The sequence below is a fragment of the Dermacentor silvarum genome, chromosome 1 (genome assembly GCF_013339745.2).
Source record: "Dermacentor silvarum isolate Dsil-2018 chromosome 1, BIME_Dsil_1.4, whole genome shotgun sequence".
NCBI classification, from domain to species: domain Eukaryota; kingdom Metazoa; phylum Arthropoda; class Arachnida; order Ixodida; family Ixodidae; genus Dermacentor; species Dermacentor silvarum.
This window is the reverse complement of record NC_051154.1, coordinates 43,044,654-43,069,824: the sequence shown is the minus strand read 5'-3', so window position 1 is coordinate 43,069,824 and position 25,171 is coordinate 43,044,654. Positions and strand designations below refer to the sequence as shown.

The 25,171-nt window shown below is 49.0% G+C and overlaps 2 protein-coding genes across 2 annotated transcripts in view; one reads left to right on the top strand and one right to left on the bottom strand.

Annotated features, from left to right (window-relative positions):
- The window catches only part of LOC119461798 (kalirin-like), a 75,314-nt gene that overhangs the window by 28,300 nt on the left and 21,843 nt on the right, over positions 1-25,171 (top strand).
- On the bottom strand, positions 1,065-23,879 carry LOC125945449 (kinesin-like protein KIF18B). Its single transcript, XM_049667205.1, has 2 exons — positions 23,556-23,879; positions 1,065-2,103 (listed from the first exon to the last, which is right to left on the bottom strand). The coding sequence occupies exons 1-2, from the start codon at positions 23,810-23,812 to the stop codon at positions 1,200-1,202; spliced, it is 1,161 nt and encodes a 386-aa protein (XP_049523162.1). The 5' UTR covers positions 23,813-23,879; the 3' UTR covers positions 1,065-1,199.

The window sequence follows — 25,171 nt, the reverse complement described above, 5'->3', positions numbered from 1 at the left end:
GTGACCACCCTGCCGTATATATTGTACTATTTATAAGAAATAAATAAGTTCAATTTAATACAATTCAGGGAGAAAGCCAGAGGAGAAGAAATAAACTTTATTTAAGGAGCCGGCACTTTGCTTTTAGTGGCCTCAGGTGTCGGCTCGAAGTCCTTGGTCTCGGGCGGCATGCTCTTTATTAGAAGGCAGATATTTTTGCCGGTGTGTATACAACCGCTGACATGCTACTCTGTGAGAAAAAAATGGAGAATAAAATATGGACCGATTCACTATTTAACTTCTGAATTGATCTACGGCACGCATTGCAACTTAGAATTCTAGCCGTTGAGACTTGAAATGAATTTCCAGAATTTTTTTAAAGCCATGTTTTCGCATATGATAACACTCGTAAAAAAAGTTTGCACCCTTTCTGGCTTATCTTGTCCTCAAACAATAATCGTAATGATCTTTCTTGCGTGTATTTCCTTTGTTTCAAGCTGTGCGCCCGGTACTTCGTCACGAATAACATGAGCGTTATCAGCGTTCAGCGTATCAACAACTCTTTTGTCGAGAAGTATCGATCTTTATCCCTTTAACTTTTCCGTGGTACTTAAAATACACAGTTGAATTAAGCATAAGTTGATTTGAGCATTTGAGCATAAGTTGAGTTGAGCTAAAGTGATAGATAGGCGCGAAGACGGGCGATTCGAGTTTTCTTCACATAATTTATTTATATATAAATTATTACGATCCAACTAAACCACGAAATAGTTTTATCGAAGACTTTTGTAGAGGCGCACGGAGTCTCTGCCACTAAGTCCCGGGAGGCTCGAAAAGATGCTATTTCACACGCCTGTTGTTCAGCGCTGATCAATATGCGACACAAAACGAGTTGGGCTCGAGTGCTCCAGATGCGGAGACTGGGCCCATGTCCGCGTTGGGCGACAGGATGGGAGTTGTGGACAGGACGTCCTTATACCACGCGGGACCACTGCCGCCACCGCTGATCTCCTGAGCTTGCAGCAGGGCGTCTTGTTTACCAGACCATCTTTGCGCTCCCGCACCTGAGCCTCAACTACAGCCTTACACATTCCCACCTTCTAGATCTTACGCTGAAGGCCTTCCAGCTTCTGCTTGTACTCCTCCATGAGCGCGCTGTACATGCATGGACGTGCGCACGCTCACATTGAGCACATTCTCCTTGGCCTGATGCTCGATCTTCACGGCCCGCTCAGCGTATACCCCAGGGTGTTGTACGTTTGCGTGTAGCTGGGCTTCAACGCCGTCGCTGTCCCAATCATGAGGATATTGCAAGAGCCACCCAGCGAGTCCTTCAGGACGTGGGTCAGCTTGGAGTCCAGGTACGGCACGTGCTGCTTCCCGTTCTTCGAGCGGGCGTCGATGCAGTTGCCGAAGGCCAGTAGCGACAAGTTGAGCTTGGTACCTTCGCGCATCTGATCCTTTATGTTCCTGCTAACCGCAGCTGCGCGAGCATTGGCGGCAAGGTCAATAGAGCTCCTCGAGACGCGAATTTCCGTGCTCGTGCTTGTCACGTTCTCCGTCAGTGTGACATAGCTCTGGAAGATGGCGGGCGGCCATGAAGACTGAGCATTGGCGTCGCTGGCAGGCTGCGTCCGGTTCTTTCCTTTCAAGAGCAGCTCGACGAGGGTGCCATTCTCCTTCACCTTGTGTATGGTGTGGTTCAATATGACAATGCCCTTGGCCGGGTCGAGGCACAGCAGGTCTCGAACAACTTTGTTGTAGACTTCCATGTAGGCGACTGCTGCGTCGCATGTCTGGCCCTCTGACCGGAGCTTGTCCACGCGTTGGTACAACTCGCTGGCCATGAGGGAGACCACTCCGTGACATTCCTCGGAGCCCAGCATTGTGAAATTTTTGTCAGCGACCGTCGAAATGCACGCGAATACAGAGCAATTGCAACTATCAAGGAGCATCGTCAGCATGTCCCTGGTGGTGTTCTCACACACATACACATTGTCTTTTGTTTCCTCAAAGAACTGATCAAACATGAACGTTTGCTCTTCGTTGGGCTTGACGAGACCCCCGCATGCCCGCTGTTCTTGAAAATGGAAGGACTCGAACTTGGGGCTGAACACATGGCACCTGTCTTCCACCACGCGGACACTGCTGACGGTCTCAGAGTCACGATCGCTCAGTAGGCGCACACGCACTGCCACGTTCACCCGTGCCCCGGGCGACGGCGGGTCTTTGTTCGATTGGCGGCGTTTCAGGGCTGACGACTGCGCGGTTTCGTCAGAACGATTCTTGCGGTTTGGCGACACCATTGTAGATACCTCTGGTGTAGGATGCCTCGATGTTGCAGGAGTTGGCGTGGCCATGGACGCGGGCGTGATGACCATGCGGACGATGCTGGCGGTCTTAGAGTCACGATTGCTCTGTGGTCGCGCACGCACTGCCACGTTCACTCGTGACCCGGGCGACGGCGGGTCTTTGTTCGATTGGCGGCGTTTCGGGGCTGACGTATGCGCTGTCTCGTTAGAACGCCTCTTGAGGTTTGGCGGCAACATTGTAGGTTCCTTCGTGGTAGAGTGCCTCGATGTTGAGGGATCCGACCTGACCAAAGACGCGGGCGTGATGGTCTAAGATGGCGATCGTCCAGTCGGGCGCCGGGCGCGTTCTCCGCCACGCGCTCGGCTTACTTCGTCCTCTTCATCACCGTTGGAGCAGTGGGACTACAGAAGGGCATCCCAAGCCCTGCGCTGTAGAGCCTTGGTGGTGTCACATACCCGCCCTGCATGCGCTTCTTTCAGGGGTGGCGACGACCCATCGTCTTCCACGGCCTGCGCCATGTTAGTACCCACTCCTCGGCAGCGAACGGCTGACACTCGGATATAAGGTGTTCAGAGCAAACAAAAATATTTTGTGCCGAAGACAATGCGAGTAAACTCACCAGGTAAACGTTAGCTGTTAAGGGGCTCATTGCTGGCCGTTTACAATCTTACAAAATTGTGAAATAACAGACCTGATTTTTTTTTTCAATACATGTACAGTGTGTTTCAAGTACTTTAAACCATCGTATCTTCCGGGTGGGTAGGAAGGGCAATGCCCCCCCCCCCCCCCCCCCATGCCCACCCGGCAGCGTATATTAAAAATTGAAAATCTAGAAGGCGCATGCCTTAGCAACCGCGGTTGGCTGCGATTGGCTGAAATGCCGTCGGCGACGCTTTGATGTCACGCCGTGAGGATTATGGCCTTCGCGTGTCGCCCGCGATAGGTTAGGTTAGGTTAGCGTAAAATATGTTAGGTGGCGCTGGGGTACTCTCACAGCGGTTGCAAAGGCCGTCGAGCGTCGCCGGCGGCATTTCAGCCAATCGCGTTCAACCAGATTTTCAATAAATGCCACCCGCTAGATACGCCTATGGTTCAAGTTACGTGAAACCACGACCTACTGGAACTACAGACCTCCACAGATGTCCGGCTTCTATGGGAGCAGCTTGCGCCCACTTTTGTTCAACCGGTGGCCATACGTGGCGCTTTTATAACCTGTTCGTCTTCTACTCGGCGGGTGGCTGGGCGGCGTTCGAATGTGTGCGCCTGCTCTTCTGTAGCGGGCTGCTAGCATATGTGACAATTTCTTACGAAGACAACAGCTATAGTATGTCAAAATTGTTTAAGTGTACTCATTGTAGTGGTATGTAATAACGCGTAAAATAGTACATGAATTCTTTCTAGGTTCGGAAATTTCGCGCCGCTCCACACAAGAAAAAAAAAAAAAAACTCACTGGTGGCGTGATTGCTTACGTGTTTGTTCGGCCCGTCAAATATGCATCGCAAAGCTTTTATGAAACTGTGAAAACTGATGCTAGAGTCCTTGCGTTGTTCTCGTTTACACGATGGCACACAGCAATATACCACAATGTGATCGTTTACGTTATCCCATCTGTAATTAACTCAAGCAAGCTGCGTGTAGCTATGGCTGAAGTTCCATGCCTTCTGCAGCGTCTGCAGATTCACGCAGTTTGTGTATAGTCTGCCTATACATATCGTCTGCGTGATTCTTTTAAATGTCCTTGTTCATATCAATACATCAAGTTCTATATTATTGTATTTCTTTATTACTCCATTGTACTATATTTCATCCTATGAATCTTCTGGTAATCAGATTTTTTCCCTCTACTGTGAAGGCAACGGGAGGAAATGCTATCGTTTGCCGGCTGTACTCGTTGTTTTCCTTTCTTGCACCGCTCTTCCTACTGTACCTCGTGATTGAAATGAGAAGCAATCATTCGCAAATTTTGCTTTCTTGTTTATTTTCATGAATTTATGCATTTACAAACAATGTAAACGATCTGTGGCTGCAGAAATAGCGGCACGAGCGCTGGAACAGATCGCAGAAGCAGACGACAGCGAACAGGTTATAACTAGCGCCACTCTGCTCGAACGTTCTGTCCCTAGCGGCAAAAGGGGTGAACTAGACCAGGCGTGCTGGCGCTGGGAGATCTGTGCAGGTCTGTAGTTCAGTAGGTCGTGCGTGAAACACCCTGTATAAGGAATCTGCGTGCTCACAGCCCACTTCCCCCACTTTTTCGATTTTATTACGTAGCTGTGTCTGAACGCAAAGCAACGCGGTCCGGTACTCAGGTTACCCACTATTTAGATAATGAATAAGTATACCATTCAAAAAAAGTTTTGGGAGCTGTGTAAAAAACATGACATTCGTCGTAGAAGTCTTCTTCCTCAACCTAAGAGAACCGACCTTGTTTCAAGAACTTTGTGGCACGTACACTTGGATGTTATGATAAAAGGGTACTCATGGCCAGAATATATATATATATATATATATATATATATATATATATATATATATATATATATATATATATATATAATATATATATATCGATCTTTATCCCTTTAACTTTTCTGTGGTACTTAAAATACACAGTTGATTTGAGCATTTGAGCATAAGTTGAGTTGAGCTAAAGTGATAGATAGGCGCGAAGACGGGCGATTCGAGTTTTCTTCACATAATTTATTTATGTATAAATTATTACGATCCAACTACACCACCGAATAGTTTTATCGAAATACAGCATGTATAGACGCATGCACAAAGGTAATAAAGTTTCACGGCTGTGGTGTAGTGGATAGGGTTTGCGTTACCGCGGTCGCTATCCGCCTACGATGCGGAAGGAATGTCGATCGTGTTCTTAGCGCGTTTCGTGCGCTTTTCTGCAACAGCGAAGACGAGAACAGCGGGGGCGCAAACGCGTAATAGCGTTTTATTGTTTTGTTCTGATGTATTTCTACTGTTCTACTGTGACCACCCTGCCGTATATATTGTACTATTTATAAGAAATAAATAAGTTCAATTTAATACAATTCAGGGAGAAAGCCAGAGAAGAAGAAATAAACTTTATTTAAGGAGCCGGCACTTTGCTTTTAGTGGCCTCAGGTGTCGGCTCGAAGTCCTTGGTCTCGGGCGGCATGCTCTTTATTAGAAGGCAGATATTTTTGCCGGCGTGTATACAACCGCTGGCATGCTACTCTGTGGGAAAAAAAGTGGAGACTAAAATATGGGCCGATTCACTTTTTACCTTGTGAATTGATCTACGGCACACATTGCAACTTAGGAATTGTAGCCGTTGAGACTTGAAATGAATTTCCAGAATTTTTTTAGAGCGATGTTTTCGCATATGACAACACTATAAAAAAAGTTTGCACCCTTTTGGGCTTATCTTGTCCTCAAACAATAATCGTAATGATCTTTCTTGCGTGTATTTCCTTTGTTTCAAGCTGTGCGCCCGGTACTTCGTCACGAATAACATGAGCGTTATCAGCGTTCAGCGTATCAACAAGTCTTTTGTCGAGAAGTATCGATCTTTATCCCTTTAACTTTTCCGTGGTACTTAAAATACACAGTTGAATTAAGCATAAGTTGATTTGAGCATTTGAGCATAAGTTGAGTTGAGCTAAAGTGATAGATAGGCGCGAAGACGGGCGATTCGAGTTTTCTTCACATAATTTATTTATATATAAACTATTATGATCTAACGAAACCACGAAATAGTTTTATCGAATACTTGTCTAGAGGAGCACTGAGTCTCTCCCACTAAGTCCCTGGAGGCTCGAAAAGACGCTGTTTCGCACGCCTGTTGTTCAGCGCTGATCACTATGCGACATAAAACGAGTTGGGCTCGAGTGCTCCAGATGCGGAGACTGGGCCCATGTCCGCGTTGGGCGACAGGATGGGAGTTGTGGACAGGACGTCCTTATACCACGCGGGACCACTGCCGCCACCGCTGATCTCCTGAGCTTGCAGCAGGGCGTCTTGTTTACCAGACCATCTTTGCGCTCCCGCACCTGAGCCTCAACTACAGCCTTACACATTCCCACCTTCTAGATCTTACGCTGAAGGCCTTCCAGCTTCTGCTTGTACTCCTCCATGAGCGCGCTGTACATGCATGGACGTGCGCACGCTCACATTGAGCACATTCTCCTTGGCCTGATGCTCGATCTTCACGGCCCGCTCAGCGTATACCCCAGGGTGTTGTACGTTTGCGTGTAGCTGGGCTTCATCGCCGTCGCTGTCCCAATCATGAGGGTGTTGCACGAGCGACACAGCGAGTCCTTGCAGGACGTGGGTCAGCTTGGAGTCCAGGTACGGCACGTGCTGCTTCCCTGTCTTCAAGCGGGCGTCGATGCAGTTGCCGAAGGCCAGTAGCGACAAGTTGAGCTTGGTACCTTCGCGCATCTGATCCTTTATGTTCCTGCTAACCGCAGCTGCGCGAGCATTGGCGGCAAGGTCAATAGAGCTGCTCGAGACGCGAATTTCCGTGCTCGTGCTTGTCACGTTCTCCAGTCAGTGTGACATAGCTCTGGAAGATGGCGGGCGGCCATGAAGACTGAGCATTGGCGTCGCTTGCAGGCTGCGTCCGGTTCTTTCCTTTCAAGAGCAGCTCGACGAGGGTGCCATTCTCCTTCACCTTGTGTATGGTGTGGTTCAATATGACAATGCCCTTGGCCGGGTCGAGGCACAGCAGGTCTCGAACAACTTTGTTGTAGACTTCCATGTAGGCGACTGCTGCGTCGCATGTCTGGCCCTCTGACCGGAGCTTGTCCACGCGTTGGTACAACTCGCTGGCCATGAGGGAGACCACTCCGTGACATTCCTCGCAGCCCAGCATTGCGAAATTTTTGTCGGCGACCGTCGAAATGCACGCGAATACAGAGCAATTGCAACTATCAAGGAGCATCGTCAGCATGACCCTGGTGGTGTTCTCACACACATACACATTATGTTTTGTTTCCTCAGAGAACTGATCAAACACGAACATTTGGTCTTCGTTGGGCTTGACGAGACCCCCGCATGCCCGCTGTTCTTGAAAATGGAAGGACTCGAACTTGGGGCTGAACACATGGCACCTGTCTTCCACCACGCGGACACTGCTGACGGTCTCAGAGTCACGATCGCTCAGTAGGCGCACACGCACTGCCACGTTCTCCCGTGCCCCGGGCGACGGCGGGTCTTTGTTCGATTGGCGGCGTTTCAGGGCTGACGACTGCGCGGTTTCGTCAGAACGATTCTTGCGGTTTGGCGACACCATTGTAGATACCTCTGGTGTAGGATGCCTCGATGTTGCAGGAGTTGGCGTGGCCATGGACGCGGGCGTGATGACCATGCGGACGATGCTGGCGGTCTTAGAGTCACGATTGCTCTGTGGTCGCGCACGCACTGCCACGTTCACTCGTGACCCGGGCGACGGCGGGTCTTTGCTCGATTGGCGGCGTTTCGGGGCTGACGTATGCGCTGTCTCGTTAGAACGCCTCTTGAGGTTTGGCGGCAACATTGTAGGTTCCTTCGTGGTAGAGTGCCTCGATGTTGAGGGATCCGACCTGACCAAAGACGCGGGCGTGATGGTCTAAGATGGCGATCGTCCAGCCGGGCGCCGGGCGCGTTCTCCGCCACGCGCTCGGCTTACTTCGTCCTCTTCATCACCGTTGGAGCAGTGTTGTTGTTGTTGTTGTAGCCTATCACGCCTGTGGCTCCTACCCACGGAGGGGGATTGGCCAAGAAATGGGTGGATTATTCCAAATTAATATTGAGGATACATTTCCGAATATCTATGAAATTAGTATTCAACAGCGTAGAGTTATATGTTAAAGTAAATCAAGAAAGTCATATCGAATGAGTAATCAGTAATTTGAAAGTACAAAAAAAAAAGAAAAGGATAGAATTTAGCAGGGTATTCGTTTGGAGTCTGTAAGGAACGTTTGGACGGCGAAGCAAGCATCCCTGTGGCTGAATCCCAAAGTGGACGCCCCGAACGAAAGAATATTAGGTTCTGTTAAGTCCAGGCCAAGCCTTCGAAAAGGTATTTCCAACAATCGTTTTCTTGCCGCAGTAAAGCGGCGACAAGATAGAAGAAAGTGGTGTATCGTCTCTTCCTCATTACAAAACGGGCAGAGGGGGGAGGGAACCAAACCCGACCTGTGTAAGTAGAAATTTAGGGAGGGTATACGGCAACGTAATTTGGTGAGAGAGACCTCAAGCATCTTTGTGTTACAGGATTCGCTACGCCAGGGAAATATCAGGTGCTTATAATCTGGAGAAGCAGTCAGAACTGGGTTTGATAAGGCTTTTCTAAGTGATCGCATCCGAAATCTAGCCGCCGTGATGTGTGCAGTCACTGGTAGAATGGGAAGAACAGGGCCGGAAAGAGAGGTCTTTGCCAGTGAATCGGCAGTTTCATTAAAAAACAACCCTTTATGACCAGGTACCCAAATCAAATGAACACATTGCACATGGGCAGGAACTAGCAAGTAAAATAGTTTTAGCATAGGTGAATCATTAGAGGCGGTAAGGGAAGAGCAAACAGAAAGGGAGTCAGTAAGAATAGCAGCTGTTGTAGTCGTTTGGTCTAATTTACGTAAAGCTAGGATTACTGCTAAAAACTCGGCCAGAAAAATAGGCACAAAATCGGGCAATCTTAAAGAAAAAGACCAGTCGAGTGCAGGACAAAATATCCCAATGCCAGTCTTATCCTCGCTCTGTGATGCATCTGTTGCAATGATAATGTTTGTTCCTAGGGAGCTTAGGTGGTCTTGTAACATGGCGTTTAAGATGCTGTAAGGTAGTAGTTTTGCGTGGTTTGGGAAAATATCGTCGAACCTGATATCCAGGTAATTTGAATGAGTATTGTTAGGAAGCACATCGCGAATTTGCACATTTAGTGGTTCAAGTAATGTTTGCACAAATATAATCTGTGGTGTATGAAACCTGGGCCAATGAACGGGAAAAAATAATTGTGGATCGGAGATGAAAATTATTTGAGGACGGCTTAATGGTGATTCATATAGTCGTAAGAAGTCTGAACGGTCAGAAGGTGAAATCGGCATATAATAGGTGGGACTCTCGCTTCCAGATATAATACGGCATTTGCAACGTATTTTGGAAGGCCTAAGCACAGACGTAGCGCCTCTCGCTCTAATAAAACTAGCGGTCGAAGCTTGTATGACGGAACACCTGAGAATAAAACACAGCCAAATTCTAATACTGGACGAACGTACATTTTATATACCATCAAAAGGGATTTTCTTCGCATACCTGTTCTTCGATTGCTTAACTTGCGCAAGATGCCCATTGTACGAGCTCCTTTTGTTGCAATATATTCAATATGCGGCCGCCAGTTAAGATTTCCGTTATAGATAACTCCAAGGTACTTCAGTGACTGAACTTGTGGGATATCTTCGAGATGATAGTTAAGCGATATGTATACTGGGTCTTTAACTGGAAAAACAAGGATAGCACACTTATTTGCATTCAGGTTTAAGTGTAAGCTATCCAGCCAGCCTTCCAGTTTCTTTAGATAGGACTGCAAAATTTCGTAAAGGGAGTATAGGTCACTAGCCATACCAAAAAAGGCGATGTCGTCAGCATAAACGTAGGTACTGACACCTGGGTGAACGGGGATTCCGCTCAGTAAAATATTAAATAATATTGGTGAAAGTACCGATCCCTGAGGCACACCTCTTGTTTGCTTGTGTTTACCAGATGAATAGCCGCTTCGAAAACAAAAGAATTCCCTGTCTTTCAAAAATTCATGCACCCATGCTACAATATATCCTGGAAAGCCATGGCCCTGTAACCGATTTGTTAAAATTGCATGTTCAATGCTGTCATAGGCTTTACATATATCTAATGTAACTAACGCCGCATATTGTTTTTTCTGTCTGGCGATGTTAATGCGACTTTCAAGGTCTACATGCGCGTGCCATATTGAATAGCCAGATCTAAATCCAATTTGACAAGGACTCAACAATTGATTTTCATCAATAAACTTCATTATATGCCCGTGAAGCACTCTTTCAATAAGTTTTGCTATGTTTGATGTCAACGCAATTGGTCTGATGTTGTCGATAGTATACCCTGCCCCTTGCTTTTTAAGTAACGGAATAATTTTGGCGATCTTCCATTCATGTGGAATCCATGCATTGCTAATAGAGTAATTTAGCAACCTCAGAAGCTCACGTGGGGCTTCTTGGAAGAAAATTTTTAACATTGCATTTGTTATTCCATCCGGGCCAGGCGCTGTAGTTGGTAACCGTAACATGACCTGTGCTAGTTCCGAATAGGATATCTCTTTGTAGTCCGAGAATGTAGGAGTAAGAACAGAATTTTGAAGACGCGTTGTGAACCGGCTCTCCAATCCTTTAGCCAATAGGTCTAAGGACTCCTGCATTTCCTGTGCGGTATAGACAATTGAGTCTACATTAACGCTCAGTGGGAGTCTGTTTCTAGATCGAAGGAAATAAAATAAAGCACGTTTGTTTTTGGATTCAGATAGATAATCAAAATGTTTTTTATCGTACTCATCTTTTGCGTGTTTGACAGTGCGTTTGAAGGTTGCCGAAATAAATTGATAATCTTTCCAATTTTGTGGGCTCTGATTATGTAGAAGTTTTTTCCAAGCAGCTTTTCTTCTGCGATAAACTCGTGAGCACTCATTGTTCCACCAGGGACTAGATGATGTACGTTTAGCTGTCTGAATTACGAATTCAGACTTTTGTCGGGACATCTGTAACGCTGAACAAATTTTCAAGCCAATGTCTTCGTCATTAGTATTAGTCAATGACGCAATGGAAGAGTTTAAGCAGTCTTTAAATTTTTTGCAATTAACAAATATTCTGTCTTGTCGCTCAACTGATGTTAATGGGCATGCAATTTCGAAGTATACTGCGAGATGATCACTGTTTGTAGAGAAATCAATCGTAGTCCAAGATGTCACGGCAATACTTGTGCTAGAAAACGTCAAATCTAACACTGAGCGAGATTGGCCACGGACAAATGTGGGTCGTCTCATATTTAGGCATGAAAGATTTTTATCTATGGTCCAGTCCCATAGACGCGTTCCACATGCATCTGTTCTGTAACCCCATGATACGTGATGCGAGTTGAAGTCACCAGTAAGGATGACTTGATTTTTGCAGCTAGCAAGCGCACTATCCAATTGATATGTACTGTGTACGCCCGTAGGGAAATAAGCATTTATAATCGAAAAAGTACGGTAGCCTGGTATGCTAAGGTGTACTGCCAAAATTTCACATTCCGGAGACATTAACTTGAAAGCTATTTTAGCCTTATGACAGAATTTAGATGACAACAAAATCATTAAACCACCTCCTAGTGAAAGGCGATCTAATCGAAAAAGTCGAAAATCTTTAAAATTAAAATTTTTCTCTGGAGTCAGCCAGGTTTCTTGTAAAATTATTACGTCAGGGTTAAGATGTGTAGTTAAGCAATTTAAGTCTATTGAAGCAGAAATCAAGGAACGACAGTTCCACTGTAGCACTTTTAAAGAAGCTATGGTGATGATCTAATTGATATAAGTACTTCAGCGACTACCGTCGCAATGTACTTTCTTGGATGCCAGAATGAGAAATAGGATTACCCTTTTTGTTTTTGGAATAGGGACAAGACGCTGTTACTGGAGAACCAGTTCGCTTATGCGGCCTGGTATCATGACCTGTTTCCATGTCATCCTGTGTGTCTGTCTGACGCGAAGAACAAGGATCGGATCCAACAAACGTTGGGTCCGATCTGGTATTCGGCGCTAGGACTGAATTGGCTACCTGTTCTGCAGCACAAGCAAGCGATTTGGTGATTGGTGTTGCGGCTGTTTGCAACAGCTGTGTCATCTGAGCGGTAAACACTTGGGAAATGCATTCTGTAACAGTTTCAACAATATGTTGCATAGCCTTTGTCATCGCTTTTTCCACTGCTGACTCAATGAGTTTAGACAAGTTGTCTTCATTTAAAGTCGACTGCCTCGCAGTGACGCCAGCGTATCCAAAAGCTCTGTCCTTCACGACTGCAATAGCCTCTTGCCGCGAACATCTTCGCCTGTCAATTACCTCGAGGACCTGCACTTCATTAGCTTTTGCCGAGCAGTTTGCATAGTCCGCCGCATGGTTTCCTCCACACAGGCAGCATGTTTCGGTTTCAGCTGTGCACTCATTAGGGGAATGATCCTCACCACAGACGCGACAGCGTGCATTTGATTTGCAGCCTCCTGCACTATGGCCAAAACGCCAACAGTTCCGACACTGTAGTGGACGGGAAGGGAGAGGATCCACTCTAAAAATAAGTGGCCACACTTTTAGTTCAGATGGGCAGGACATACCAGCAAACGTAGCTATGACCGATTCAGTGGCAACTTTTTCCCCGTTTACGAGTCGGTTGCATCGGTATACGGCTATGACACCAGCATCAGACAACTTCTCCAGAGTCTCAGTTGGGCTCAATCGAGAGTCTACGCCCCTGACAATGCCTTTAGTGCATGCTAGATGGGGAGGAATGAACGCACTCACCGGCACAGATGCAAAAATCTTACTCTTTAGGAGGTCTGCAACACAGGTCGGATCTGATGACCTACAAACTATCCCACCTCTTCCAAATTGTCGGACATCGCTTATCATTTGGAAGTGACGCGTCATGGCTTGGAGCTCGGCCTGGACAGCCTGTGGGTTGTTCAGCCGGATGAATCCACCACTCGAGGGCACCAGCGCGACAGGGATGCTGCTAACACCGCTGCGGAAGAAAGATTCCAAAGGTAAATCATCAGGAGAAAGGGAGGCTGACCAAGGGCTGGGCCCTTGCCCAGGAGAGTTTTTAGACATCAGCGCTGCTTCAAGCACTAGGTAAGTCCTGTAAATATGAGATGGTTAAGATGAGTAGGTCAAATCCACCCAAAACTCAGCCAAACCACCGCGCAGTGAGCTTGCCAGGAGACTTCAGCGTGGACGTCGGGACGCCGATCCAAACAAAGAAGCCGAGCCCGAGTGAGTCACGGCGAGGCTGCCATTCTCGTCCTCTACTGCTCGTTCACTGATAACCCGTGGGAACACGCCAAGGTGGGCAGTACAGGCGGCGCGTGAAACTCGTGAAACTCGATCCTCAGTGGGACTACAGAAGGGCATCCCAAGCCCTGCGCTGTAGAGCCTTGGTGGTGTCTCATACCCGCCCTGCATGCGCTTCTTTCAGGGGTGGCGACGACCCATCGTCTTCCACGGCCTGCGCCATGTTAGTACCCACTCCTCGGCAGCGAACGGCTGACACTCGGATATAAGGTGTTCAGAGCAAACAAAAATATTTTGTGCCGAAGACAATGCGAGTAAACTCACCAGGTAAACGTTAGCTGTTAAGGGGTTCATTGCTGGCCGTTTACAATCTTACAAAATTGTGAAATAACAGACCTGATTTTTTTTTCAATACATGTACAGTGTGTTTCAAGTACTTTAAACCATCGTATCTTCCGGGTGGGCAGGAAGGGCAATGCCGCCCCCCCCCCCTGCCCACCCGGCAGCGTATATTAAAAATTGAAAATCTAGAAGGCACATGCCTTAGCAACCGCAGTTGGCTGCGATTGGCTGAAATGCCGTCGGTGACGCTTTGATGTCACGCCGTGAGGATTATGGCCTTCGCGTGTCGCCCGCGATAGGTTAGGTTAGGTTAGCGTAAAATATGTTAGGTGGCGCTGGGGTACTCTCACAGCGGTTGCAAAGGCCGTCGAGCGTCGCCGGCGGCATTTCAGCCAATCGCGTTCAACCAGATTTTCAATAAATGCCACCCGCTAGATACGCCTATGGTTCAAGTTACGTGAAACCACGACCTACTGGAACTACAGACCTGCACAGATGTCCGGCTTCTATGGGAGCAGCTTGCGCCCACTTTTGTTCAACCGGTGGCCATAGGTGGCGCTTTTATAACCTGTTCGTCTGCTACTCGGCGGGTGGCTGGGCGGCGTTCGAATGTGTGCGCCTGCTCTTCTGTAGCGGGCTGCTAGCATATGTGACAATTTCTTACGAAGACAACAGCTATAGTATGTCAAAATTGTTTAAGTGTACTCATTGTAGTGGTATGTAATAACGCGTAAAATAGTACATGAATTCTTTCTAGGTTCGGAAATTTCGCGCCGCTCCACACAAGAAAAAAAAAACAAAAAAACTCACTGGTGGAGTGATTGCTTACGTGTTTGTTCGGCCCGTCAAATATGCATCGCAAAGCTTTTATGAAACTGTGAAAACTGATGCTAGAGTCCTTGCTTTGTTCTGATTTACACGATGGCACACAGCAATATACCACAATGTGATCGTTTACGTTATCCCATCTGTAATTAACTCAAGCAAGCTGCGTGTAGCTATGGCTGAAGTTCCATGCCTTCTGCAGCGTCTGCAGATTCACGCAGTTTGTGTATAGTCTGCCTATACATATCGTCTGCGTGATTCTTTTAAATGTCGATCCTTGTTCATATCAATACATCAAGTTCTATATTATTGTATTTCTTTATTACTCCATTGTACTATATTTCATCCTATGAGTCTTCTGGTAATCAGATTTTTTCGCTCTACTGTGAAGGCAACGGGAGGAAATGCTATCGTTTGCCGGCTGTACTCGTTGTTTTCCTTTCTTGCACCGCTCTTCCTACTGTACCTCGTGATTGAAATGAGAAGCAATCATTCGCAAATTTAGCTTTCTTGTTTATTTTCATGAATTTATGCATTTACAAACAATGTAAACGATCTGTGGCTGCAGAAATAGCGGCACGAGCGCTGGAACAGATCGCAGAAGCAGACGACAGCGAACAGGTTATAACTAGCGCCACTCTGCTCGAACGTTCTGTCCCTAGCGGCAAAAGGGGTGAACTAGACCAGGCGTGCTGGCGCTGGGAGATCTGTGCAGGTCTGTAGTTCAGTAGGTCGTGCGTGAAACACCCTGTAAAAGGAATCTGCGTGCTCACAGCCCACTTCCCCCACTTTTTCGATTTTATTACGTAGCTGTGTCTGAACGCAAAGCAACGCGGTCCGGTACTCAGGTTACCCACTATTTAGATAATGAATAAGTATACCATTCAAAAAAAGTTTTGGGAGCTGTGTAAAAAACATGACATTCGTCGTAGAAGTCTTCTTCCTCAACCTAAGAGAACCGACCTTGTTTCAAGAACTTTGTGGCACGTACACTTGGATGTTATGATAAAAGGGTACTCATGGCCAGAATATATATATATATATATATATATATATATATATATATATATATATATATATATATCGATCTTTATCCCTTTAACTTTTCTGTGGTACTTAAAATACACAGTTGATTTGAGCATTTGAGCATAAGTTGAGTTGAGCTAAAGTGATAGATAGGCGCGAAGACGGGCGATTCGAGTTTTCTTCACATAATTTATTTATGTATAAATTATTACGATCCAACAAAACCACCGAATAGTTTTATCGAAATACAGCATGTATAGACGCATGCACAAAGGTAATAAAGTTGGACGGCTGTGGTGTAGTGGATAGGGTTTGCGTTACCGCGGTCGCTATCCGCCTACGATGCGGAAGGAATGTCGATCGTGTTCTTAGCGCGTTTCGTGCGCTTTTCTGCAACTGCGAAGACGAGAACAGCGGGGGCGCAAACGCGTAATCGCGTTTTATTGTTTTGTTCTGATGTATTTCTACTGTTCTACTGTGACCACCCTGCCGTATATATTGTACTATTTATAATAAATAAATAAGTTCATTTTAGTACAATTCAGGGAGAAAGCCAGAGAAGAAGAAATAAACTTTATTTAAGGAGCCGGCACTTTGCTTTTAGTGGCCTCAGGTGTCGGCTCGAAGTCCTTGGTCTCGGGCGGCATGCTCTTTATTAGAAGGCAGATATTTTTGCCGGCGTGTATACAACCGCTGGCATGCTACTCTGTGGGAAAAAAGTGGAGAATAAAATATGGGCCGATTCACTTTTTACCTTGTGAATTGATCTACGGCACACATTGCAACTTAGGAATTGTAGCCGTTGAGACTTGAAATGAATTTCCAGAATTTTTTTTAGAGCGATGTTTTCGCATATGACAACACTATAAAAAAAAGTTTGCACCCTTTTGGGCTTATCTTGTCGTCAAACAATAATCGTAATCTTTCTTGCGTGTCTTTCCTTTGTTTCAAGCTGTGCGCCCGGTACTTCGTCACGAATAACATGCGCGTTATCAGCGTTCAGCGTATCAACATCGCTTCCGTCGGAAAGTATCGAGCTTTATCTCTTTAACTTTTCCGTGGTACTTAAAATACACAGTCAATTTGAGCATAAGTTGCTAAAGTGATAGATAGGCGCGAAGACGGGCGATTCGAGTTTTCTTCACATAATTTATTTATATATAAACTATTATGATCTAACGAAACCACGAAATAGTTTTATCGAATACTTGTCTAGAGGAGCACTGAGTCTCTCCCACTAAGTCCCTGGAGGCTCGAAAAGACGCTGTTTCGCACGCCTGTTGTTCAGCGCTGATCACTATGCGACACAAAACGAGTTCGGCTCGAGTGCTCCAGATGCGGAGACTGGGCCCATGTCCGCGTTGGGCGACAGGATGGGAGTTGTGGACAGGACGTCCTTATACCTCGCGGGACCACTGCCGTCACCGCTGATCTCCTGAGCTTGCAGCAGGGCGTCTTGTTTAGCAGACCATCTTTGCGCTCCCGCACCTGAGCCTCAACTACAGCCTTACACATTCCCACCTTCTAGATCTTACGCTGAAGGCCTTCCACCTTCTGCTTGTACTCCTCCATGAGCGCGCTGTACATGCATGGACGTGCGCACGCTCACATTGAGCACATTCTCCTTGGCCTGATGCTCGATCTTCACGGCCCGCTCAGCGTATACCCCAGGGTGTTGTACGTTTGCGTGTAGCTGGGCTTCATCGCCGTCGCTGTCCCAATCATGAGGGTGTTGCACGAGCGACACAGCGAGTTCTTGAGGACGTGGGTCAGCTTGGAGTCCAGGTACGGCACGTGCTGCTTCCCGTTCTTCAAGCGGGCGTCGATGCAGTTGCCGAAGGCCAGTAGCGACAAGTTGAGCTTGGTACCTTCGCGCATCTGATCCTTTATGTTCCTGCTAACCGCAGCTGCGCGAGCATTGGCGGCAAGGTCAATAGAGCTCCTCGAGACGCGAATTTCCGTGCTCGTGCTTGTCACGTTCTCCGTCAGTGTGACATAGCTCTGGAAGATGGCGGGCGGCCATGAAGACTGAGCATTGGCGTCGCTGGCAGGCTGCGTCCGGTTCTTTCCTTTCAAGAGCAGCTCGACGAGGGTGCCATTCTCCTTCACCTTGTGTATGGTGTGGTTCAATATGACAATGCCCTTGGCCGGGTCGAGGCACAGCAGGTCTCGAACAACTTTGTTGTAGACTTCCATGTAGGCGACTGCTGCGTCGCATGTCTGGCCCTCTGACCGGAGCTTGTCCACGCGTTGGTACAACTCGCTGGCCATGAGGGAGACCACTCCGTGACATTCCTCGCAGCCCAGCATTGCGAAATTTTTGTCGGCGACCGTCGAAATGCACGCGAATACAGAGCAATTGCAACTATCAAGGAGCATCGTCAGCATGACCCTGGTGGTGTTCTCACACACATACACATTATGTTTTGTTTCCTCAGAGAACTGATCAAACACGAACATTTGGTCTTCGTTGGGCTTGACGAGACCCCCGCATGCCCGCTGTTCTTGAAAATGGAAGGACTCGAACTTGGGGCTGAACACATGGCACCTGTCTTCCACCACGCGGACACTGCTGACGGTCTCAGAGTCACGATCGCTCAGTAGGCGCACACGCACTGCCACGTTCTCCCGTGCCCCGGGCGACGGCGGGTCTTTGTTCGATTGGCGGCGTTTCAGGGCTGACGACTGCGCGGTTTCGTCAGAACGATTCTTGCGGTTTGGCAACACCATTGTAGATACCTCTGGTGTAGGATGCCTCGATGTTGCAGGAGTCGGCCTGGCCATGGACGCGGGCGCGATGACCATGCGGAGGATGCTGACGGCCTTAGAGTCACGATTGCTCTGTGGTCGCGCACGCGCTGCCACGTTCACCCGTGCCCCGGGCGACGGCGGGTCTTTGTTCGATTGGCGGCGTTTCAGGGCTGACGACTGCGCGGTCTCGTCAGAACGATTCTTGCGGTTTGGCGACACCATTGTAGATGCCTCCGGGGTAGGATGCCTCGATGTTGCAGGAGTCGGCGTGACCATGGACGCGGGCGTGATGGTATAAGATGGCGATCGTCCAGTCGGGCGCCGGGCGCGTTCTCCACCACGCGCTCGGCTTACTTCGTCCTCTTCGTCACCGTTGGAGCAGTGGGACTACAGAAAGGCATCCCAAGCCCTGCGCTGTAGAGCCTTGGTGGTTTCACATACCCGCCCTGCATGCGCTTCTTTCAGGGTGGCGACGACCCATCGTCTTCCACGGCCTGCGCCATGTTAGTACCCACTCCTCGGCAGCGCACGGCTGACACTCGGATATAAGGTGTTCAGAGCAAACAAAAATATTTTGTGCCGAAAACAATGCGAGTAAACTCACCAGGTAAACGTTAGCTGTTAAGGGGTTCATTGCTGGCCGTTTACAATTTTACACAATTGTGAAATAACAGACCTGATTTTTTTTTTCAATACATATGCAGTGTGTTTCAAGTACCTTAAACCATCGTATCTTCCGGTTGGGCAGAAAGGGCAATCCCCCCACCCTGCCCACCCGGTAGCGTATAATGAGAGTTGAAAATCTAGAAGGCGCACGCCTTAGCAACCGCGGTTGGTCGCGATTGGCTGAAATGCCGTCGGCGACGCTTTGATGTCACGCCGTGAGGATTATGGCCTTCGCGTGTCGCCCGCAATAGGTTATGTTAGGTTGGCGTAAAATGTGTTAGGTGGCGCTGGGGTACTCTCACAGCGGTTGCAAAAGCCGTCGAGCCGTCGCCGGCGGCATATCAGCCAATCGCGTTCAACCGCTGTTGCTAAGGCCTTCCAGATTTTCAGTAAATGCCACCCGCTAGATACGCCTATGGTTCAAGTTACGTGAAGAGAGAGAGAGAGAGAAACACATTTATTTAAACCATCGAGATCGTTGATCTTGAGGACGAGTGGGTGGTGTCCTCATTCCAAGACTCCACTGGCCATGGCTGCTCGACGTACTTGCTGGACGAGAGCTTCTTGTCCCGCCAGGGTATCGCCGGTCAGCTGTACCTCCCACCGCTCAAAGGACGTGTTAGGCGTCTTTAAATGTTCAGGTTTGCCCCCGCACCCCCACGAGATGTGAAAGAGTGTAGGGCGTGTGTCGCCGCACCAGGGGCAGATGCCGCGATATGATTGAGGGTATATTTTGCTGTATCTGTATAGGTTTGGGAATGGGTTTGTTTGGATAAGTCTGAGGGCTATTGCCTCTTCAGTGCTGAGCTTTTTGTGAGGGGGAGGATAAATCCTGTTAAGTCGCTGGATCTCGAGTCGGTCGCAGTAATTTGATGGCAGGGGCACAAAGGTAAAGGGTGGGGATTGATGAGACGATTGGTTTTGCCCCGCTCGGTTAATTAGCGCTCGAGCTAAGGCGTTCGCCCTTTCGTTCCCCTCCAGTCCCGCGTGACCCGGCGTCCACGTTATTTGATGGGATTCTTGCAGCCTCGGGCCTAGAATCTGAGCCGCCAGCACCGGTGTTCGTCCGTTGGTAAAGTTGCGGCAGGCCTGTTGCGAGTCGGTAACGACATGAACTTCCCTGCCCACCCTGTCATGTTGCTTTATTACTAGCGCCGCGGCTATGGTCTCAGCCGCAGCTGGGGTCTCTGCCCTGACGGAGGCCGCGAGGATTAAGGAGTTGTCTCTCCCGTTCACGGCGGCTACCGCGAAGAGGCCCCCTGCAGGGTACGCCGCCACGTCCACGTACGTTACGTACGGGTCACCCTTGAATTGTCGGCGCCGTCTGTCGACCCGCGCTTTGCCTCGTCCTTCGTGGAGTTCATGGCTCATGTGCTTTGGTATGGGGTTCGCCGTGATCTTGCTTCTGACCTCGGGCGGGAGTGATCGTTGCCTATCGAGGGCACGAAGCTCCGTTGCCGTGCCGGTCCGGTGGAGGATGGCTCTGCCCGCCGCCGTGTTCTGTAGTCTGGCTTTTTGCGAAGCCATAACCGCGTCCGACAGCTCAGCGAAGGTGTTGTGGATCCCGAGAGCCGCTAACTTCTCGTTTGTGGTGGTAACAGGGAGACCCAGGGCCGTTTTGTACGCGCCTCTGATGATTGCATCGACTTGTTCTCTATCGCGTTTGTTTAGCGAGTCGTAGTGATACGGCATGCTAAACGTTACTCTGCTGATCACCAGAGCCTGGACGAGGCGGAGCGTGTCCTCTTCTCGCATGGCCTTGCGGCTTCTTGTTATTCGTTTGATAATCCGCAAGATCTGGTTGGTGGTGGACCTTAGGGTTTAAAAACCGGATGGTGTGGGAGGCTTTCAAGTTGCTCTGGATCCAAAAACCCAGAATCCTAGTCTTTTTGCTTTCCGTGATCTTGTGGTCCTCTAGATAGAGTTCGATAGTGCCGGGTGACTTGTAGATTCCTCCTCCGTGCACCCGGATCACCTTGGACTTCTCGGTAGCGCAACGCATCCCGCTCGCTGCCGCAAATCTCTCCACGGCCGTCGCGGCTTCCTGAAGGGTCGCCTCCGTTTGCGCGAGGGAGCCCTTGGTGGCCCAGAGCGTGATGTCGTCTGCGTATAGGGCGTAACCTAGGTCTGGGATCTTCCGCAGCTCTTTGGTCAGTGCTAGCATCGCGATGTTGAAGAGAATCGGGGAGACTGTCGCCCCTTGCGGCGTTCCTTTGTTCGGCACGTCGATCGTATTCGATCGAGTCTGGCCTATTCCGATGGTTGCCGTCCGGCCCGTCAGGAACGATTATACGTAATTAAAGATGCGCTCCCCGCAGCTGATATCGTTCAGTCCCTTGAGAATGGCCTCGTGAAACACCCTGTATAAGGAATATCTGCGTGCCCACAGCCCACTTCCCCTACTTTTTCGATTTTATTACGTAGCTGTGTCTGAACGCAAAGCAACGTGGTCCAGTACTCAGGTTGCCCACTATTTAGATAATGAATAAGTATACCATTCAAAAAAAAGTTTTGGGAGTTCTATAAAAAACATGACATTCGTCGTAGAAGTCTTCTTCGTAAACCTAAGCAAACTACCTTGATTCAAGCACTTTGTGGCACGTACATTTAGATGTTATGATAAAAGGGTACGTGCCGGCGACCGGGCCGGTGGGCAAGACCTGCCGGTCCCGACGTGGGATTAGCCGAGTGCGCGACGAGTTCGCGTCCTCGCTGGACCTCTAATAAAAGTTATTTCACTCACTCACTCACTCACTCACTCACTCATCACCAAATATATATATATATATATATATATATATATATATATATATATATATATATATATATATACTACAGCATGTATAGACGCATGCGCAAAGGTAATAAAGTTGGATGGCTGTGGTGTAGTGGATAGGGTTCGCGTTACCGCGATCGCTGTCCGCCTATGATGCGGAAGGAATGTCGATCGTGTTCTTAGCGCGTTTCGTGCGCTTTATTCTACAACAGCGAAGACGAAAACAGCGGGACTAATAAAAAAAAAACGCGTAATAACGTTTTATTGTTTTGTTCTAATATATTTCTGCTGTTCTACCGTAACCACCCTGCCGTATTTATTGCACTATTTATAATAAATAAATAAATAAATAAATAAATAAATAAATAAATAAATAAATAAATAAATAAATAAATAAATAAATAAATAAATAAATAATAAGACGGGCGATTCGAGTTTTCTTCGCATAATTTATTTACATATAAACTATTATGATCCAACGAAACCACAAAATAGCTTTATCGAAGAGTTGTCTAGAGGCGCACTGAGTTTATCCCACTAAGTCCCAGGAGGCTCGTAAAGACGCTGTTTCACACGCCTGTTGTTCAACGCTGATCACTATGTGACACAAAACGAGCTAGGCTTGAGTGCTCGAAATTCAGAGACTGGGCCCATGTCCGCGTTGGGCGACAGGACGGGAGTTGTGGACAGGACGTCCTTATACCTCCCGGAACCACTGCCGCCACCGCTGGTCTCCTGAGCTTGCAGCAGGGCGTCTTGTTTACCAGACCGTCTTTGCGCTCCCGCACCTCATCATCGACTATAGCCTTACACATTTCCACCTTCTAGATCTTACGCTGAAGGCCTTCCAGCTTCTGCTTGTACTCTTTGATGAGCGCGCTGTACATGCATGGATGTGCGCACGTTCACATTGCGCACATTCTTCTTGGCCTGATGCTCGATCTCCACGGCCCGATTAGCGTATACCCCAGAGTGTTGTACGTTTGCGTGTAGCTGGGCTTCAACGCCGTCGCTGTCCCAATCATGAGGGTATTGCACGAGCCACCCAGCGAGTCCTTCAGGACGTGGGTCAGCTTGGAGTCCAGGTACGGCACGTGCTGCTTCCCGTTCTTCGAGCGGGCGTCGATGCAGTTGCCGAGGGCCAGGAGCGACAGGTTGAGCGTGGTACCCACGCGCATCTGATCCTTTATGTTCCTGCTAACCGCAGCAGCGCGCGCCGTGCCGGCAAGGTCAATAGCGCTCATAGAGACTCGAATTTTCTTTCTCGTGTTTGTCACGCTCTCCGTCAGTGTGACGTAGCTCTGGAAGATGGCGGGCGACCATGAAGACTCAGCATTAGCGGCGGTGGTAGGCTGCGTCCGGTTTTTTTCCTTTCAAGCGCAGCTCGAGGAGGGTGCCGTTCTCCTTCACCTTGTGTATGGTATGGTTCAATATGACAATGCCCTTGGCCGGGTCGAGGCACAGCAGGTCTCGAACAACTTTGTTGTAGACTTCCATGTAGGCGACTGCTGCGTCGCATGTCTGGCCCTCTGACCGGAGCTTGTCCACGCGTTGGTACAACTCGCTGGCCATGAGGGAGACCACTCCGTGACATTCCTCGGAGCCCAGCATTGGGAAAGTTTTGTTGGCGACCGTCGAAATGCACGCGAATACAGAGCAATTGCAACCTTCAAGGAGCATCGTCAGCATGTCCTTGGGGGTGTTCTCACACACATACACATTGTCTTTTGTTTCCTCAAAGAACTGATCAAACATGAACGTTTGCTCTTCGTTGGGCTTGACGAGACCCCCGCATGCCCGCTGTTCTTGAAAATGGAAGGACTCGAACTTGGGGCTGAACACAAGGCACCTGTCTTCCACCAAGCGGACGATGCTGGCGGTCTCAGAGTCACGATCGCTCAGTAGGCGTACACGCACTGCCACGTTCACCCGTGCCCCGGGCGACGGCGGGTCTTTGTTCGATTGGCGGCGTTTCAGGGCTGACGGCTGCACGGTCTTGTTAGAACGATTCTTGCGGTTTGGCGACACCATTGTAGATACCTCCGGTGTAGGATGCCTCGATGTTGCAGGAGTCGGCCTGGTCATGGACGCGGGCGTGATGACCATGCGGACGATGCTGGCGGTCTTAGAGTCACGATTGCCCTGTGGTCGCGCACGCGCTGCCACGTTCACCCGTGCCCCGGGCGACGGCGGGTCTTTGTTCCATTGGCGGCGTTTCAGGGCTGACGACTGCGCGGTCTCGTCAGAACGATTCTTGCGGTTTGGCGACACCATTGTAGATTCCTCCGGTGTAGGATGCCTCGATGTTGCATGAGTCGGCCTGGCCATGGAAGCGGGCGTGATGACCATGCGGACGATGCTGGCGGTCTTAGAGTCACGATTGCTCTGTGGTCGCGCACGCGCTGCCACGTTCAGCCGTGCCCCGGGCGACGGCGGGTCTTTGTTCGATTGGCGGCGTTTCGGGGCTGACGAATGCGCTGTCTCGTTAGAACGCCTCTTGAGCTTTGGCGGCAACATTGTAGATTCATTCGTGGTAGAGTGCCTCGATGTTGAGGGATCCGGCCTGACCAAAGACGCGGGCGTGATGGTCTAAGATGGCGATCGTCCAGTCGGGCGCTGGGCGCCGGGCGCATTCTCCACCACGCGCTCGGCTTACTTCGTCCTCTTCATCACCGTTGGAGCAGTGGGACTACAGAAGGGCATCCCAAGCCCTTCGCTGTAGAGCCTTCGTGGTGTCACATACCCGCCCTGCATGCGCTTCTTTCAGGGGTGGCGACGACCCATCGTCTTCCACGGCCTGCACCATGTTAGTACCCCCTCCTCGGCAGCGCACGGCAGACACTCGGATATAAGAAGGTGTTCAGAGCAAACAAAGACATTTTGTGCCGAAGACAATGCGAGTAAACTCACCAGGTAAACGTTAGCTGTTAAGGGGTTCATTGCTGGCCGTTTACAATTTGACAAAATTGTTAAATAACAGACCTGTTTTTTTTATTGCGATAGCAATTATATGGACACTTCAACCGGATTTCTGCCGTCGCCGTCGCCGTGAGGTTCTGTATATATTCCAAGGGCGATAAAATCGTCGCCGCGCCCCGTATGCGCGAGCGAAAGAGCGCGGGGGACGCGCGCTATCACGGAGGGCGAACTCCCCCGCGCGCTATCACGGAGAGCGAACGCACGGTGGAAAGCAAACGCAACCGTCGCCCGAAAGGCTGTGGGGGTATGGGAGGGAGGGAGGCGGGGCGGCGCTGTGCTCCGGCACCAAAGGCGTATCTTGCCACTCAATCTCCCACGCGAAAGCAAGAAACGGAAAGAGGGGGGGGGGGGGGGGGGGCAGCTTCTCCTCTGCCAACAACTTCCCCTTTGCCCGGCGGTGCCGGTCGCCCGCACCGTCTCTTATCTCCACACGGCTCTGACCTCTGTATGCTCTGTGCATTCGCCGCTCAGTTTCCGTTGAAGCGA

What these genes read in the sequence shown, in the direction of transcription:
- LOC125945449 (XM_049667205.1), bottom strand. Translation starts at nt 23,812, where the DNA reads ATGGTCATCACGCCCGCGTCCATGACCAGGCCGACTCCTGCAACATCG. An exon ending in GTCCGCTTGGTGGAAGACAG is followed by an intron (nt 2,104 to 23,555) that starts GTGCCTTGTGTT and finishes GGTGGAAGACAG; the next exon opens with GTGCCATGTGTTCAGCCCCA.